Here is a 15,615-nt window from a genome sequence, read left to right as displayed (position 1 = left end):
GAGTAGCAAATAGGACAGGACAGTTGCTTTGAGCCAGGCAGTGATCACCCTGTAAGGAAGGAACACAACAAGTAGCAAATTTAACAGGACCTGAACATAGCAGTGAGCGACCCAGTGCTGCGGCCTATGAGGAAGTGATGTGACAGTAGCAATTAGGACAGGACAGAAGTATTGAGCCAGTCATTGCTAAACTCTGTGAGGAAGGGATTTAACAAGGAGCAAAAAGAACCGCACAAAACACGACAGCACCAATGAACCAGACAGTGCTGCGCTCTGTAGTGTACGAAGGGAAGCAAATTGGACAGGACAGAAGTAGTGAGCCAGGCAATGCTACATTCTATGAGGAAGGGAGGCCATAAATTCCAAATATAATGCAGGACAGGACACAAGCAGTGAGTTAGGCAGTGCTACACTATGTCAGGAAGGGGCGAGGCAGTAGTAAAGTCAGGAAAGAAGTCATGATCCAGGCAGTGTTACACCCTGTAAGGAAGGGACACGACCAGTAGAAAATTAGACAGGACAGTAGTGTTAGGTTGCTAAATTACTACATTTTGAATGTCAATCCGATGAGAAGTGGCTGGAGAGTGTGTACACACACACACACACACACACACATACGCATGGCATGCCTCGCACTTTTCACCACGACAAATGACCATGACGCCCGCATTACCATGACAACATGATGTGCGAGACATCTTTGCACGCCCATGCTAAAAGTTTGGCAGCAGAGGGAAAGTCTCAGCGAGCTTGTTAAGTCCCGACGAGGTGTTATGTATATTAATATTATACACAGTTAACGACTGATTCTATGCTTGTTTCATGTTCATGTAGAAGCAGGTGTTGCGGGGCGAAACCTGCATGCAGTGTGCCGTGTTTGCAAAAATAACCGCTAGCATCCACCTTGGGCTCAGCCATGTTGTCTTCTGTTTTCCCAGAATGCTCAACTGCTAGGCAGCTCCCAGGTGCCGCAGCCCCTCACCACCCCAGTGGTTTCTGTGGCGACTCCCAGTCTCCTGGCGCCCTTCTCCGCCATGCAAACACCCTACACTGGTAACATCATATTGTTTTACACCAAACATTACCCTAAGTACCACCATAATGACCAACATTAAAATACAGTGATTTAATGGACCCCGATTTAACAGACTTCTAATTTAATGGACAGTAAAAAGTGTTCAGTTGGAATTCAAAATCACTCCTGTCATGCACCAGTGAGGCAAGTTAACTTGAAATCTTGGCAAACATTTTAAAGCTTTTTTATATTTACAATAATATTTACAATAATTTTACAATAATTTTGTATTATACTGTTTATATTATATTATACTAAAAAAAAGTACAAAACCATAATTTTGTACTGTACTGGTGTTTTTAGGCCACAAAAAGGGGCTTGGATTTGGCGGACAATCTGATTTAATGGACGGCCCCTCCGCCCCCATTAGTCCGTTAAATCGAGGTTCCACAAGGTAGTAGTCCCAAGTGTTCAACAAAAACAAGGCAAAGCATTTTATTCCTGAAAAGTATATAAAAAATGCATTGCAAATGCATTGTACTTCAAAGTTAAATGCAACTGAACTATACTCAACAAATGTACTGTACTTGTTGAAAAAAAGTATAGTCCACTGTAATGTTACAGGTATTTTGAACATTTAATTCAGCGATTTCTTCGCATACTAATATAGGGAGCCTGCTTATCCCACTTAGAGTGGTGTTACATATTTAATGTTTGCACCTCTAATATATCATATTTCCACCTTAATTGTTTTATACACCTCTAAAGTTCCATGTGTACATCATGTTTAAGTTATGCACTTCTATTGTACCATATCGTTAGCCTACTAGTTCAGTTGCCGAAGTAATTTTTGAAAGTTTTCGCAAAACAAGAAAAAAACCCACAACAAATCCAATTACCTCGGTTTAACCTTTGCAGATTACCTGGATGACTGACAATCTCCACACATAAAGAAAAAAAATTTTTAGTGAGCACATTGTTTTTTTTGTTTTTTTTATTGATAGTGTGAGAGTAAGCTAAAAATGACTTGGGCAATGATGCTATTAGGCTAATTATATTTACATAATATTTTATGAACAGTTTTTGTCCTTTCTCAAATTATTTTATTTTGCCTAGTTTCCCCACTTTGTTTAATTTCATCAATCAAATGTAAATATAAGACAAAGAAACCAAGTTAACATTAAATGCAGTTTTTAATAGTGATTTTTATTTGCCAATAAAAAAAATATTCGAAGCTACCTGGCCCTGTGTGGAAAAGGTAGTTTTCCCGCTTTTTAAATCCTGAATTAGCTGTGGCTAATGAAATTTTTTAAACAACGTGTGAAAACTATGCAAAAAAAAAAAAAAATGGCAAATAATTTTCACAGCACTGTAGCATCTGCATGTATAATATAGCATATTCACAAAATTAAATGTTATACCCCTAAAGTGCCATATTAACATTTATACACCTTGTATATTAATACTATATTACCTCTAACCTACCTTATTTAATATTTACATCGTATTTAATGCACACATTTCAAATATTCTATATTTACACGAGCATTTAATATTATTAATCAAGTTTTTACTGCAAGATTGTTTAAAAGGGACGTGAAAGTCAAAAAATAATTTGAAATAATTTTAGATAATTGAAATTACGAGCTAGCTGGTCCATTAAACAGTGTCTAGGATGGCTTTATCATGTATTTATTATTTAAATAAATCCAATTTTATTTACAATGTAGATGTGCTCATGATCAAAAGCTTTGAGCGCAAGTTTAATTGGCGCTGAACTTTTGACATGAAAGCGTGCCGAGCATTTCAAACAAGAAAGTGCTGTTTTGCTCCAGTTAGCAGCTGACCCACATCCCCGTGTTTGTGGGGAGCCATCTGCCTCGAGCGGCGCTAGGTAACGCGTGTGTCACATTGATTAAATCCCATTGTGTGCCACTTAAACATCCGCAACAACCCTCAGCTGGCACTCCCAGGTTAGCCTCCTAGCTGCCGACCTGCATGTACAAACAAATTTCAAATTAGGGTAGGGCTTGGTCGGGGTTTCAAACTAGGATTAGTATTTCAAATTATTGTTTCAAGTCAGGGTTAGGGTTTCATATTAGGGTATCAAGCCTGTGTGAGGGTTTCAAACAAGGGTTGTGGTTGAAATTAGTGTTTGAAGTGCTTTTTGCTTCTGTTAACTGCGCTGACCCACATCCGCATGTTGGTGGGTGGGCATCTGCCTCGAGCGGTGCTAGGTAACGCCAGTATCCCAGGGAGTAAGACCCGTTTAAAAAACATTAATAATGTCGTAAAAAAGTCTTGTGCGCCTCCCGGCAGAGAATGAATATTCACTTTGTTGCTACTTCAAAGCTTGAGCGTGAATACGATATGAAGAGAAATATGATGATGAAGATGAATATAGATTAGAGCTCCTGCATATTGATGTAAAACCAAAAAGGACCGGTCTGGCTGTGTTTCCAGAGTACCAGCAGACGAGCGCGGACCTGACGGCCCTGCAGACGTTCACGCCGGCGGGCCTGGTGCCTGGTAACATGGCTGCTTGGCAACAGCAACAGCAGCTGGCCGTTGCCCAGCAACAGACGGCGCCGCCCATCAGCCTGGCGTCACTCACCAACCTGGTGTAAGGCACACACACCCGCACACAGACTTTGAAATCCATACTGATGACACAGGAAGGTCTTAAATTAGGGTATCAAATTTGGGTTAGGCTTTTAAATGAGGGTATCTAACTGGGGTTAGGGTTTTAAATTAGGGTATCAAATTAAGGTTAGGTTTTTTAAATAGGGTATCAATCTAAGGTTAGAGTTTTAAATCAGTGTCAAACGACAGATTCATCCCAGGGATAGGTTTGCAAATTAGAGTTTTAAACCTGATCCAGGGTTTCAAATTAGGCTTTGAAGCCAAGGTTAGGATTTTGAATTAGGGTTTGACACTTGGATTAAGGTTTCAAGTAAGGGTTTGGGTTACAAATTTGGGTTTCAAACCTGGGTTAAGGTATCAAATTAGGTTTTCAAACCAAGATTATAAATGTAAATTATGGAGAAAGGTATCAGCTTTCAAATTCGGGATTTTTAATTTGTATTTCAAGCCAAGGTTAGGGTTTCAAATTAGCGTTTGAAGCAAAAGTTGGGGTTCCATGGTAGGGTTTGAAACCAGATTTAGGGGTTCAAGTTAGGGTTTCAAGCCAGGATTGTTTGTCATGGCATTCTCAGGCTGTTGTTAAAAAAAAAAAAAAAAAAAAAAAAAAAAATTGGAAACAGATTTGGGTACCAAACAGCCTCAAATCAGGGTATCAAGTGTGCGTTAGCGTAGCATTGCTTTCCCAATGATCACCTCCATGCAAGTGGCTTGTTCATCTTGAAGGCGACACATCAGCAGCAGCATCCTCTGCTACTCTGCTCAGAAGAAGAACAAACAATTGAGGTTGTGTGTGTGTCCCCCCTTACCCCATTCCCCCCCCCGCCCCCACTTGTGTCCACAGCATGTGGGGTTCTGACAAACAGAGTGCAGAGATGGTTAACTGCATCTCCAACATTGCCGCTAACCTCAGGTGACGCACAGCCGCCACACCGACACCGTCCGTCTGGCTCGTCTTTGTCTCTGCTGTGTGGCTTCTGTAATGCAGTTGTTGTCAAACCGGGATCCCCGGGGGTCCACGAGCTGTCGTCCTGGGGGTGCGAAAAAATAATTTGCAATGAATGATTAGTTATATCACATCATTCCAAAAATGCGCTTTCAACACATTTAAATTTATTTCAAAAAACTTTTTAAAGTATTCCTTAGTGCCTGTTTTTCAAATAAGGGTCTCAGTGTGCTTGCTTCAAGCTGTTTAGTTGTCACTCCCAATCGAAGTTTACTGTAAAACTGACAGATAAAACAAAAGTGAATTAAACATTGTATATTCTTCATTTCCTTTCGGCTTGTCCCGAAACCCCTGAATAGTAGGGTTGGGCTTTCAAGTATTCAAGGTTTTAAATGGGTGAGGATTTTAAATTTGGGTTTCAAATTAAGGTTAGGGTTTTGAATTAAAGTGTCAAGCGAGGTCAAATTAGTGTATTAAATTAAAGTTAGCGTTTCAAATTTGGCTATCAACTATGGTTTGGGTTTCAAATTAGATACAAGGTTTTAAATTACATGACTAAAACCAAGATTTGAATTATACACTATTTTACTATTTTATTTTTAATTAGGGGAAATAGCTAGGATTAAAGTATCAAACTAGGAATACAGTTTTGAATTATCGTAACAAGTAGTTAGTGTTTAAAGTTCGGGTTTCAAATTAAGCTGAGGGTTTTTTAAATTGGAGTATCAAATTAGGGTTCAAGTTTATTTACAGTTGAGAGGCTGAAATTCTGAGAATTTGGACAGTTTTGAGTTAAACAAGGTCTCTAAATGATTTATCGATTATTATAATAGTTGTCGATTCATTTGATAATCGATTTCTTGATTTATTGTTGCACCTCTAGTTAAAACCTATATTTTTTTTAAAAAGCGGCAAGCCAGTGTACATCACATCATTCAGTGAGAAGCAAAGCATTCTGGGTAAGATGTCTTTTTCTCGCTGTGTCGTTAGCGCTGGAGCTCGGCCGCCGTTCTGGACTCCATCACCGTCACCGGCACGCTGACTCGGGCCTTTTTTGCACGCCGTCACCCATTACCATGTTTGGCTCGAGGATGGAAAGAGTGTGTGTGCGTGCATGCGTGCAAAGGCCAGCAAACGAGTGGATATTAGCAGCTGATGAGACATATTAGAAAGTTCCCCACGGCGGCCAAAGGCGCTAATTGGCAGCGTGAAATTGGCGTCCGTCACGTGGAGCTGCAGGCGAAAGAGAAAGAAAACGTCCTGACGACAGCGTCAAAGGATGAGCCGTCGTTAAAAGTTGTAACGTTAAAGGTAGCGCTTTTTTGGCAGTGCTGTCCAGTGTTTGGATAGCGAAAAAGTCAAGAATGGGAAGAAGAAGGGGACATGATGGTGGTGGTGGTTGTTGTTGCGTCCTGTGTGTTGAAGCATGGCTCGTGACTTGTGTGCTTCCACACAGTGCACCTTGCCTGCTTTTAATTTGTTATGGGGGCAGTGTCATTACAGTGTTGTCTATTGATTATTATTATTTTTTTTAATTGGTTATTTTTTAGAAATTTTACTTTTGTGTAGTACAGTATTACAGGGCCACCATGAACAGGTAAAAAAGTGACTTTTTTTAAATAAGATTACAAATTTTTTCACCCAATCCGCCATATGCGGAACTTTGTTCTTGGAACTTTATGATATCAGTCACATAAATATTACTTTATTTTTGTAAAATTGGGACTTTTTCCCACAAAAATATGACTTTATCCTTGTATTATGATGGAAAAAAAGATATGTTTTTTAAGATTACAAAAAGTACCAAATATTTTAAGTAGTTCTTGTAAGGTTAGGAGTTTATTCTGTGTAAAAAGTCTACATTTTTCTTGAAAAAAATAACATTTTGATCTTGTTAGATTTGGAAAAATATGGTTAAGATCATGACTATTTTTGTAAGATTGACTTCCCCCCCCCCCCCCCCCCCAAAGAAAAGTTCTTTTGCACCACCTACAACTTTTGTTCTCATAAGAATAGGACTTTTTTTCTGAACAAAAAAAAATATATATATATGATTTTAGTCTCAGAAATCACAACTTCACTGTCAAAAATTCTTGTTAGATTGACTTTATTTTCAATTTAAAAATACATCAATAAAAATAAAAGATTGCAACTTCTTTCCCCGTAGTTTTTATTTTTTTTCTTCAGTGTGGCCCTTAATGCTACTTGTACTCCAGCAACATCTCACTCTGTTTTGTTTTTCTTTTCTTTTTTTTTTGTCTGTTACACAGGCCGATGGCTCCTCTCCCTCAGGGCACGGCACTGACCATCAACACCAACCCTCACGTCAACATCAAGTCCGAGCCAGTGTCACCCAACCGGGACCGCAGCACTCCCTGCCCCACTTTGGGCGGGGGTGGCGGCATTCAAATCCACGGGCAGGTGGCGCCCTCGTACCCCGCCACCTTGCGCCTGGAGGCGGGAGGCCAAGGCCGCTCTCCCGTCGACAGCCTGAGCAGTAACGGCAGCTCCTACGACGGCAGCGACCGGGACGACGCCGCCGCCCAGGGTCGGGGCGGAGGAGGAGTGTGCGGCGGCGGGGGTCCGGACTTCCACCTCCACCAGCAGGCCGGCGTCCAGCAGCCCACCATGGTGCTGCTGCGGCCCGCCTCGGCCGAGCCTCAGGAGCAGGACAACGTGAAGAGGATGAGGTTGGACGCGTGGGTCACATAAAGCGCTCATGCCATGCCGGGCTGGGCCGGACAGAACCAGTTGAGGCCCGTACCCAAACCCCCATTAACACACACCAGCCCCAGAACTCCTCCACACACACACACACACACACACACACACAAGCATGCTTATCACTTTTGCACACACTAACGTTCACAGTCACTACTCACAGCAAGGGCTTTGGCGTGAAGTTTCAGAATGAACCTAAAATGCACTATAACCTTTTCAGGTGAACTTAATTTGACCTTCGAACTTTTCGAATGTCCAACTGTTCATTGATTCCGTATTCTTTGCAAAACTTTTTGTTCCCTAACCTGGAGCTGAATTTTGTGTTTATTGTTTTGTTTTGTTTTTGAAATTCCATTCACTTTTAAGCCTTTCTGTGACTCTTCCAGTCTCTCCGTTGCAACGTGCTGAAGACACTGTATGACGGTCACAGCTAAGTGGCCACTTCACTCTGAGAACGTCCTGTTTAAAGCCTAGCAATGGCGTAAAATGAAAAATGTTACTTTATTTGTGTAAGATTTTGACTTTTTTCATGTGTAAGATTTTGACTTTTTTCAGGTATGCTTACCATACTTTCCTCCCAAAAAATAATGTTAAAGCCTCATTGACCGAAAGAAAATATATATTTTAGTCTCATTAAACAACAAAAACAATCAAATATTTTTATTCTTGTAAGATTAAAAGTAATCTTGGTGAAATAAAACTTTAAAAGATGTGGTTTTATTGTGATAAATATGATTTTATTCGGATAAGAATGATAAAGAAATTAACTTACAATTATGACTATTCTAGGGTGAGTTTTTTATTGGCCAGTAAATTTATAGTCATCAGCAGGTTGCAACAGAGATACAGAGAGACTGCAAGAGTCACGGAAAGACAAAAGTGGACATTTTATTGTACTTTATTCTAAAAATAAACTTTTATTTTGTATTTTTTAATACAATTTTGTTTTCTGGGAGAAAAAAAATACTGTAAAATTACAAGTTTACTATGGTGAGATTACTATGGTTACTGATCTTATCAATCGGTTGCAACCAAGATACTGGAAGAGTCACAGAAAGGCATAGAAGTGTACATTGTTGAAAATGTGGCTCAAATACCTGTGAGTTTTGCTCTTCAGCTCGTTGTTACAGAACAGCAGGTTGTGCAAAAATGTACTGAAACATTGAACAGTTCGAAATTTCAAAGTATACAGAAGGTCAAAATAGATTTACCTGTAAAGGTTATAATGCGTTTTAAGTTCATCCTGACATTTGACCTTAAAGTTCAATATAAGTTTTTGTGATCACATTTGCGGGTAGACTTCTATCCCCTTATTCCGTATTGGTACCTTTCACATGCGACGGCAAGCCAGGAAGAAGCCAGTTTTAATGAGTAGTGTTAAAGGGGATAATGAGGTTTCCCAGCATGCCTTGCGTGTGCCACTATTGCGTCTGCGTGTCTCCAGAGTTTATCAAGACAATGAAGGAAAAGTGTGCCCCACTCTCACGGTCAAGAAGACCCCCCCCCCCCAATACAAGACTGACGACCCTCACGAGTTTTAGACTGCTTTAACGCTTTACGGTTTGTGAGTGAGGTGGTTTTGAGTCCAAGTTTCCCAAAATGCATCGCAACAAACCACGTGGCATAGCTCTCTTCTTTGATTGGTCAAAAGAAAGTCAACAAAATGCTGGTTTATTGGACTGACGACAACACAAAATGCACACCAGGAAATAGCCCAGCCCTAGAAATCCCGGTTCAGTTTCAAAGATGAGTCCCCGTGAATAACCAACTTCCTTTTCAGTTTGGGACACAATTCACTCAGAATGGCAAAATTCCTGTTCAATGTCACGCACAATTCCCCTTAAACAGCCGCTTCAAACCAAGACAACTGACTTCCATAATTTAAGAGATGAGTCTACTTCCTGTTAGATTTGGGACATAAGTCCCCCCCAAAATGGCCGACTTCATGTTAGACTTCAGGCACGAGCAGCCGACTTTTTCAATTTCAGGCACGACTCGCCTAAAATGGCCGCCTTCCTGTTCAATCACAATCTTGAGTCCCCCCCAAAATGGCCACCTATACTGTATATTCAATTTTGTCCCAAATACCCAATACCTTTTCGTGACAAATTTCCCAGAATTTAGCACCACGTCTTCCTGTTTGCACGCTTTTAATCAATCAGAGAAGAGAACAACCAAAAAGTTTTTGTCGCCATGCGTTTTTTTTTTTATTTTTTTTTTTTATAACCGTGTGAACACTAACTTACGTTGCTTACAAACCAGAAAGCAGAGACGCTAACTAATTCATGAATGACTTAAGTAATTAGCTAAATAAGGTGGGAAAGCAGCCTTTGTCGGAATGATTTGTTGCCACGGCAACGATAGAATCAGGGAGGACGATGAACCGCGTGTGTGTGTGTGCGTGCGTGCGCGCGCGTGCGGCCACTTGTGACATGAACCACATTGGGGGGGTGTACATAAACGCGTGTGTGTGTGTGTGTGTGTGTGTGTGTGGGTGACAAGTTTGAGTAATAATAATTATATAAATAATAATAATAGATGACAACCACGTGCACGCCACAGGGATTGTACATAGGAGCTCAGTATTTGGCAGGAAGTAAGGAAAGAACAAAACAGATTCTCAGTGGATTTTGTTTTGGTTGTTTTTTTAAATAATTCTTTATGGCTGTGTGTACAGTATAAAGGTGTAGTTTGTTGACAATGCACCAGAGGGCGCTGTGGGGCAGAAAAGGGACAGTTGGGCCTCGATGATGATGATGATGATGATGGTGGAGCGCGCTTTTTACACACACACATCCACACAGACAAAGATCAATGCAAAGATTCAATCCGTCCACGTGTTTTTATACTTTTTGACGTTAAACTTTTAGATCATGAAGTCAGCAAATTGCTGATTTGGTGATTTTGGGGTTTTAGTGACAAATAGTGCAAATTGTAATATTCCTATTATTATTCAGTTATGTTGCCCAAAGGTATCAGTTCGCTTTTGTTGCATGTCAAATTAACCCGCCTGTTTTCAAATTTAAAAAATATATATATATATATATATATATATATATTTGTCCTTTATTGAAATTTTTGGGCATTACTTTTTTCCAACACTTCCCCATACATGATCATATATATATAAAAATGAAAATGGCTAAAAGGGGGCAAAAAAAATCAAATTTAAACAATATTTGAAAATATAATACACTCATTCCCACTGTATTTCATATATGACATTACACACACACTTTAAATGGCCGGTCAGTCATCATTTTGATGACATCATCCCCTTTCCCATTGAGTTGAATTTTTCTAAACGTATTGCATTCAAACCCATTCAAAATGGTTTCTGTTGCCGTGACGACGCAGCTAGCATCGATTAGCGCCACATCTTTTTATTTTGACGAGTATTTATTGGGAAAATGTGCGATACGGTATTTTTGCTGCGGTAAATGAACATTTTACAATTGATTTTCCGCGGCATTATCATTGTCATCATGATTACAGGAGTCTGCCTCAAGCCATACGCGACATGGATGTTGTTACTGTGCGCTTCCTTTAGGGGGCGCCGTAATCACGAAAAGACAATCATTTTCAAACCCGCCCACCTTGCAAAGCTGTTTGGAGTATTTTTTCCATATCCTCAATATGCAGCTTAAGGTGCATGCACTAGTACATTCTTTGTCCTCACTAGTAAGACAATTCAGCGCACTTCGTAGAATGACTGTCTTTGTAGTAACATGTTTTCCATTACTAGTTTCACTTTAGACCTACTAGTATGGAATGAAACCTTACTAGTAAACTACTGTGTTACTCTGGTAACACTACTAGACCCAGCTAGTAAGTATGTGTCACACACTAGTAGCTTCCTGGATCCTACTAGTCACGCCAAAATGCCCACTAATAGTTTTGCCTCACTAGTAACAAAGTTTTCCAACTAGTGTGCACAAATTCCTATATACTAGTAGTGGAAAGAATATTAGTCGTGCACCGTAGTCCTGGTAGGGCATTGAATTGTCTTACTAGGGAGGACAAAAAGTGTAGTAGTACTAGGACCTGATTCAATATCCTTGAGATCCAACATTAGGTCCATCTACTAGTATGCTCTTTGTCCTCACGAGTAAGACAATTCTGCACACTAGTAGAACTACATGTTACTAGTGAAGCAAAACAGTGCATTAGTTGACAGCTGTGTGGTACCAGTATTACTAGTGACACTCTAAAATTCTACGAGTTAACATCTGGAGCTTCACTAGTAGCACTCAGGTGCCAACTAGTGCACAGTTTTGCCTCACTTGTAACATGTAGTTGTCCTACTGTTTGCCAAAGTTGTCCTACTAGTGCAGAAATATGAGTAGTAGTAGTAGTAGTGGGGGAAAATGTTACTCGTAAGACACAGTCATGCTACTAGTGCACTGAATTGTCTTATTAGTGAGCACATAGAGCATACTAGTAAATGGACATCATGGATACAGAATAAATGCGCAAACGCCATTCATTCGGTATCCTTGATGTCGCACTAGTAGGGCAAAAGTTGCACTACCAGGGGCGCTAGCTGTTCCTACTATTGCACTGAATTGTCTTCCTAGTGAGGACAAAGAACATACTAGTATTTGGATCCTAAGCTGGATATGAAGGATTTCAAATAAACGCTCAAGCGGCTTTCCGTCCGCGGGCCACCAAAGCTAACACGCTCGCTTTCCGGTGTTCATTTGTGCTGGTGACAGTCTGTTTTTTATGGTGATATTATTCTTATAATAAATATGAATCATCAGCATCACGATGAGGTCATCGACACGATGAAGACTTTCTTTGTGTAGCTTAGTTTAATTTGATGAATATCTATAAATATCTTTTTGTTTGTTCGTTTGGGGGATTTTTTTTTTTTTGTGTTGTTGTTGTGTTCTGAATAAACATCGCACGATTTTTTCGACGCACAAGTTAAGCGAGGATGTCACTGCTGCATGGATCAAGAGCAAAGGGGAATAAAATGTAATATCAACACACCGTCGTCACACGTAAATATATGAAAGTAAAAATGAAGAAAAAAAAGAGTAAATAAATCATAGCTAATATATTGTGTTGGGCTAGTCTGGTTTTTTTGTTGTAAAGAGACTTTTGTTGGAGAATGATATACAATTTGTGTATATTTTCATAAATAAAAGTATGCACTGATATGTTATTACAAAATCTATACTGCTTTTACAAAAAAAAGAGTGTTTGTTATTGTACCAAAGTATCTGATGCTACCCTTCTTGCGCCCCCACCCTCGCTCCCCTTTTGCGTATGTTTTACCGTATTTTATATATTAAATAGACAAGTTGACCTACCACATTTTGTCGCTCTTTTCTGTGCTTCATTGCATTCTTTTTAAACATGAAAAAAGGCAATTTACCCCAATTTTAAAAGTTGGTCGTTTATTTATTTTCGACCCAGTGTTTTTGTTTTATTATTATTATAATTAGAAGTACAAATCAATTGGAATATTTACCAAATGAAAATTATGGATAGGTTTATTTTTGGGGGGGGGAATTCTATTTTTAAATATGAATCCGGTGACTGTGTGAAACATTAAAATCCAGGGGAGCAGGCAGGGCGGAGGGGCAGGGCGCCCGGACCGGGAAACGGCACCGACGGGCTGAAACCCGGTCCGATCTCCACGCCCTCCCGACCCCATACCAGTCCCCCAGGGACCCCTGGATATGTATGTGTGCCCAGATATGACTAGTGAGAAAAATATATACAGTAAGTGTGTGCTAGGTGAGTGATTAAAAGGCATAGCTCCTGCAGGTCGGGCCCATGAGGGAGGACAACCACAGGCAAAGAGGGCCGCCCCGCAGCACCGACCCCGGGACACCTCCACATACCAGCCAGCACCCACTACCCGCCCCCAAGTGTGGGAGGTGGTCCCCCCCCCGCCAAACCAGGCAGTGCCACCCGGCCCCCCGACGAGAAGAGGAAGAGGCGATCGCAGCGGAACGCAAAGAACGGAGAGAAGGGAAAGCAGGCCCAAGGAGCGACAGGGGGGCCCCACCTGTAGTCATAGCGGGGGACCCAGGCGGGCGCCAGGTGGCACCGCCCCAGCACCCACAGAACATGGGCGAGTCACCATCAGACCATCAATGCTCTCCTGGAGGTCAATCCAGTGACCCCACCACCCCACACCCCCAAGATCGGGAAGGAGTGAAGAAAGTCCCGCCCCCACAGACGCCGGAACCGCAAACACAGGGACAAGAAGAGAAGATCCCCACTCCGTGCATGAGTCCTTTCGCCATGCAAATAGGTCTACAATGTGAGGGGGGGAAGAAAAATAAAGAATAACAAAAAAATACAAATAAAAAAACACAAGTACATAAATGAATAAGAAACAATAAAGATAATGACAAATAGGATACAAATAAAACAACAACCTCGACAACAAAGAATACAGAAGTCAAAAGTTGACTTTTCCACTTACAAAATAGTCTTGTTGTTGTCAGATGGCACACTACCCAGGCAAAGGAATCAAGAGTCTAGATTTAGCATGTTGAGGAAGGGTGACCAGCTATCTACGTATATATGTAAAAGATTTTTTTCGTTCCGCTGATATTTTTTCTAACGCAATATATTCTATGATGAGATTTAGCCACTGATTGATCTTAATAGCTTATTTGTTTTTCCAGTTTAATAGAATTGTTTTCTTAGCGGCAGCTACCGCGACGAGTAACGATTGTGAACATTTCTTATGAAGGTCGATTGTGCTTAAGCCGCCAAATATGCACAATCTCGGAGAAAGTGGAAACCTGAAATTCAAAATTTAAGAAAAATATATTCTGTGCAACTGAAGACCAAAAGCATTGAATTGGTGTGCATTCCCATATCGCATGAAAATAGATGTCTGTGGTATTTTTGGGTGGATTGCGCACATATATTAAATGGAGAAACCCATTTTATGCATAGTGTACTGAGTAAAGTGTTTTCTAGGGAGCACTTTATATTGTATAAGCTGTAAATTGTCATTCTAAACGCATTGTTACATATCTGTATCCAGTAATTAAGTTCAGCAGACATGGAAAGGTCTTCTTCTCATTCAGTGATTGGTAAGTGCATTGATTTAGTGCATGAAATGAATGTATAACCTTTTGAGAGATTTATTTATATATATATTTTTTTTCCTTTACGGAAGAAGCTTCACTATTTGCTTGACAAAATTCCGGCAGTTTGAGGGTGCTCTGGAGTGTGTTGGTAATTTAATTTTTTTTAATTATTATTGCTGCTTTTAATTTATTGTATTGAAGAAAATTTCCGCCTATTATTTGGAATTCTTGGAACAATTCCATGTCGTTCCCATGTTGTTGTCCGGTGACTAAATATTAAATGTTAGTGCTTTTTTAGCACCAAATGGTTAACACCAAAGTTTAAAATTGTCCATAATAAATAAAAAATACAATTTTTCATATATGATGAAGTCACTAATTATATTTGTTGTATTATAATTGTGTTATTCAAATGTTGAAAATGATGAATTCAAAATAGTTACTGTATTGTTGGATTGAGTGAAAAGGGTAAATGAAAGTGAAATCCTTTTTATTCAGCATATTTCCTCCAAATTTTAAACTACAATTATATTTCATCAGCAAGTATATTTTTGTCTTTATTGTATTCAGTTTTGATGGATTTTATAAATGAACACGTAAATATTAAATATTTACATTTCATGTCATTGTTTGGAACTATTTAAAATTCATTGTATTACATTATGATTTATATTTATAGATTTTATTATTATTATTATTGTATTTATTTGCAAATTGACCCGTTTGCGGGAACACAGTGCTGAAATTAAATATTTAAAATGTATTTTGTTTCGTTTTGGACCAAATGATGCATGGAAAGATTTCTAACGATCCATAGTAGATAAAATAAATACAAATTATACCTTATACAATAACTACATATAATATTTTCAAATATTGTCTTTGGGTTCTTGAGTTTGAGTTTTTCTTGACTGTATAGTACTGTATTAGTCCATGATGCGATGTGGGCGCAGTACTGTGTTTGACCACCAGATAGGAAGCATCACATGACGATTGAGGCAGGCGGTTTGTGACGTCATAACGAGCGCGTAAACTGACAGCGTTTCAATGACGACACGAAAAGGAAACGTTCATTACTAGACAATACTAGACTAGTTTCTTTTATTAAACTTGTTACATAGTAGTCGTTTTGGGAGGAAAACAATTATCAGACAAGCTATCAAAGCAAGTGTTCTCCTAGCTTTGCTAACCTTGTGAACTAAAAAAAAATATTTAATGATAACAATCTA

The 15,615-nt window shown here is 39.6% G+C and overlaps 1 protein-coding gene across 5 annotated transcripts in view; it reads left to right on the top strand.

The window, feature by feature from the left end:
- mef2d (myocyte enhancer factor 2d) overlaps positions 1 to 12,634 on the top strand; it is a 106,519-nt gene extending 93,885 nt beyond the window's left edge. For 3 of the 5 annotated variants that reach the window (XM_061674732.1, XM_061674733.1, XM_061674731.1), the window contains 3 exons: positions 939 to 1,053; positions 3,479 to 3,638; positions 6,872 to 12,634. In XM_061674732.1, the coding sequence (XP_061530716.1) occupies positions 939 to 1,053; positions 3,479 to 3,638; positions 6,872 to 7,313 (717 nt within the window). In that variant the 3' untranslated portion in view covers positions 7,314 to 12,634. Of the gene's footprint in view, positions 1 to 938; positions 1,054 to 3,478; positions 3,639 to 4,499; positions 4,569 to 6,871 lie in introns of all 5 variants that reach the window. The other 2 variants (XM_061674730.1, XM_061674729.1) reach the window with 1 other exon arrangement.
- Positions 12,635 to 15,615: the final 2,981 nt, after the last annotated feature.

The sequence above is a fragment of the Phycodurus eques genome, chromosome 4 (genome assembly GCF_024500275.1).
Source record: "Phycodurus eques isolate BA_2022a chromosome 4, UOR_Pequ_1.1, whole genome shotgun sequence".
NCBI classification, from domain to species: Eukaryota; Metazoa; Chordata; class Actinopteri; order Syngnathiformes; family Syngnathidae; genus Phycodurus; species Phycodurus eques.
This window is presented reverse-complemented; position numbering and strand designations above follow the sequence as displayed.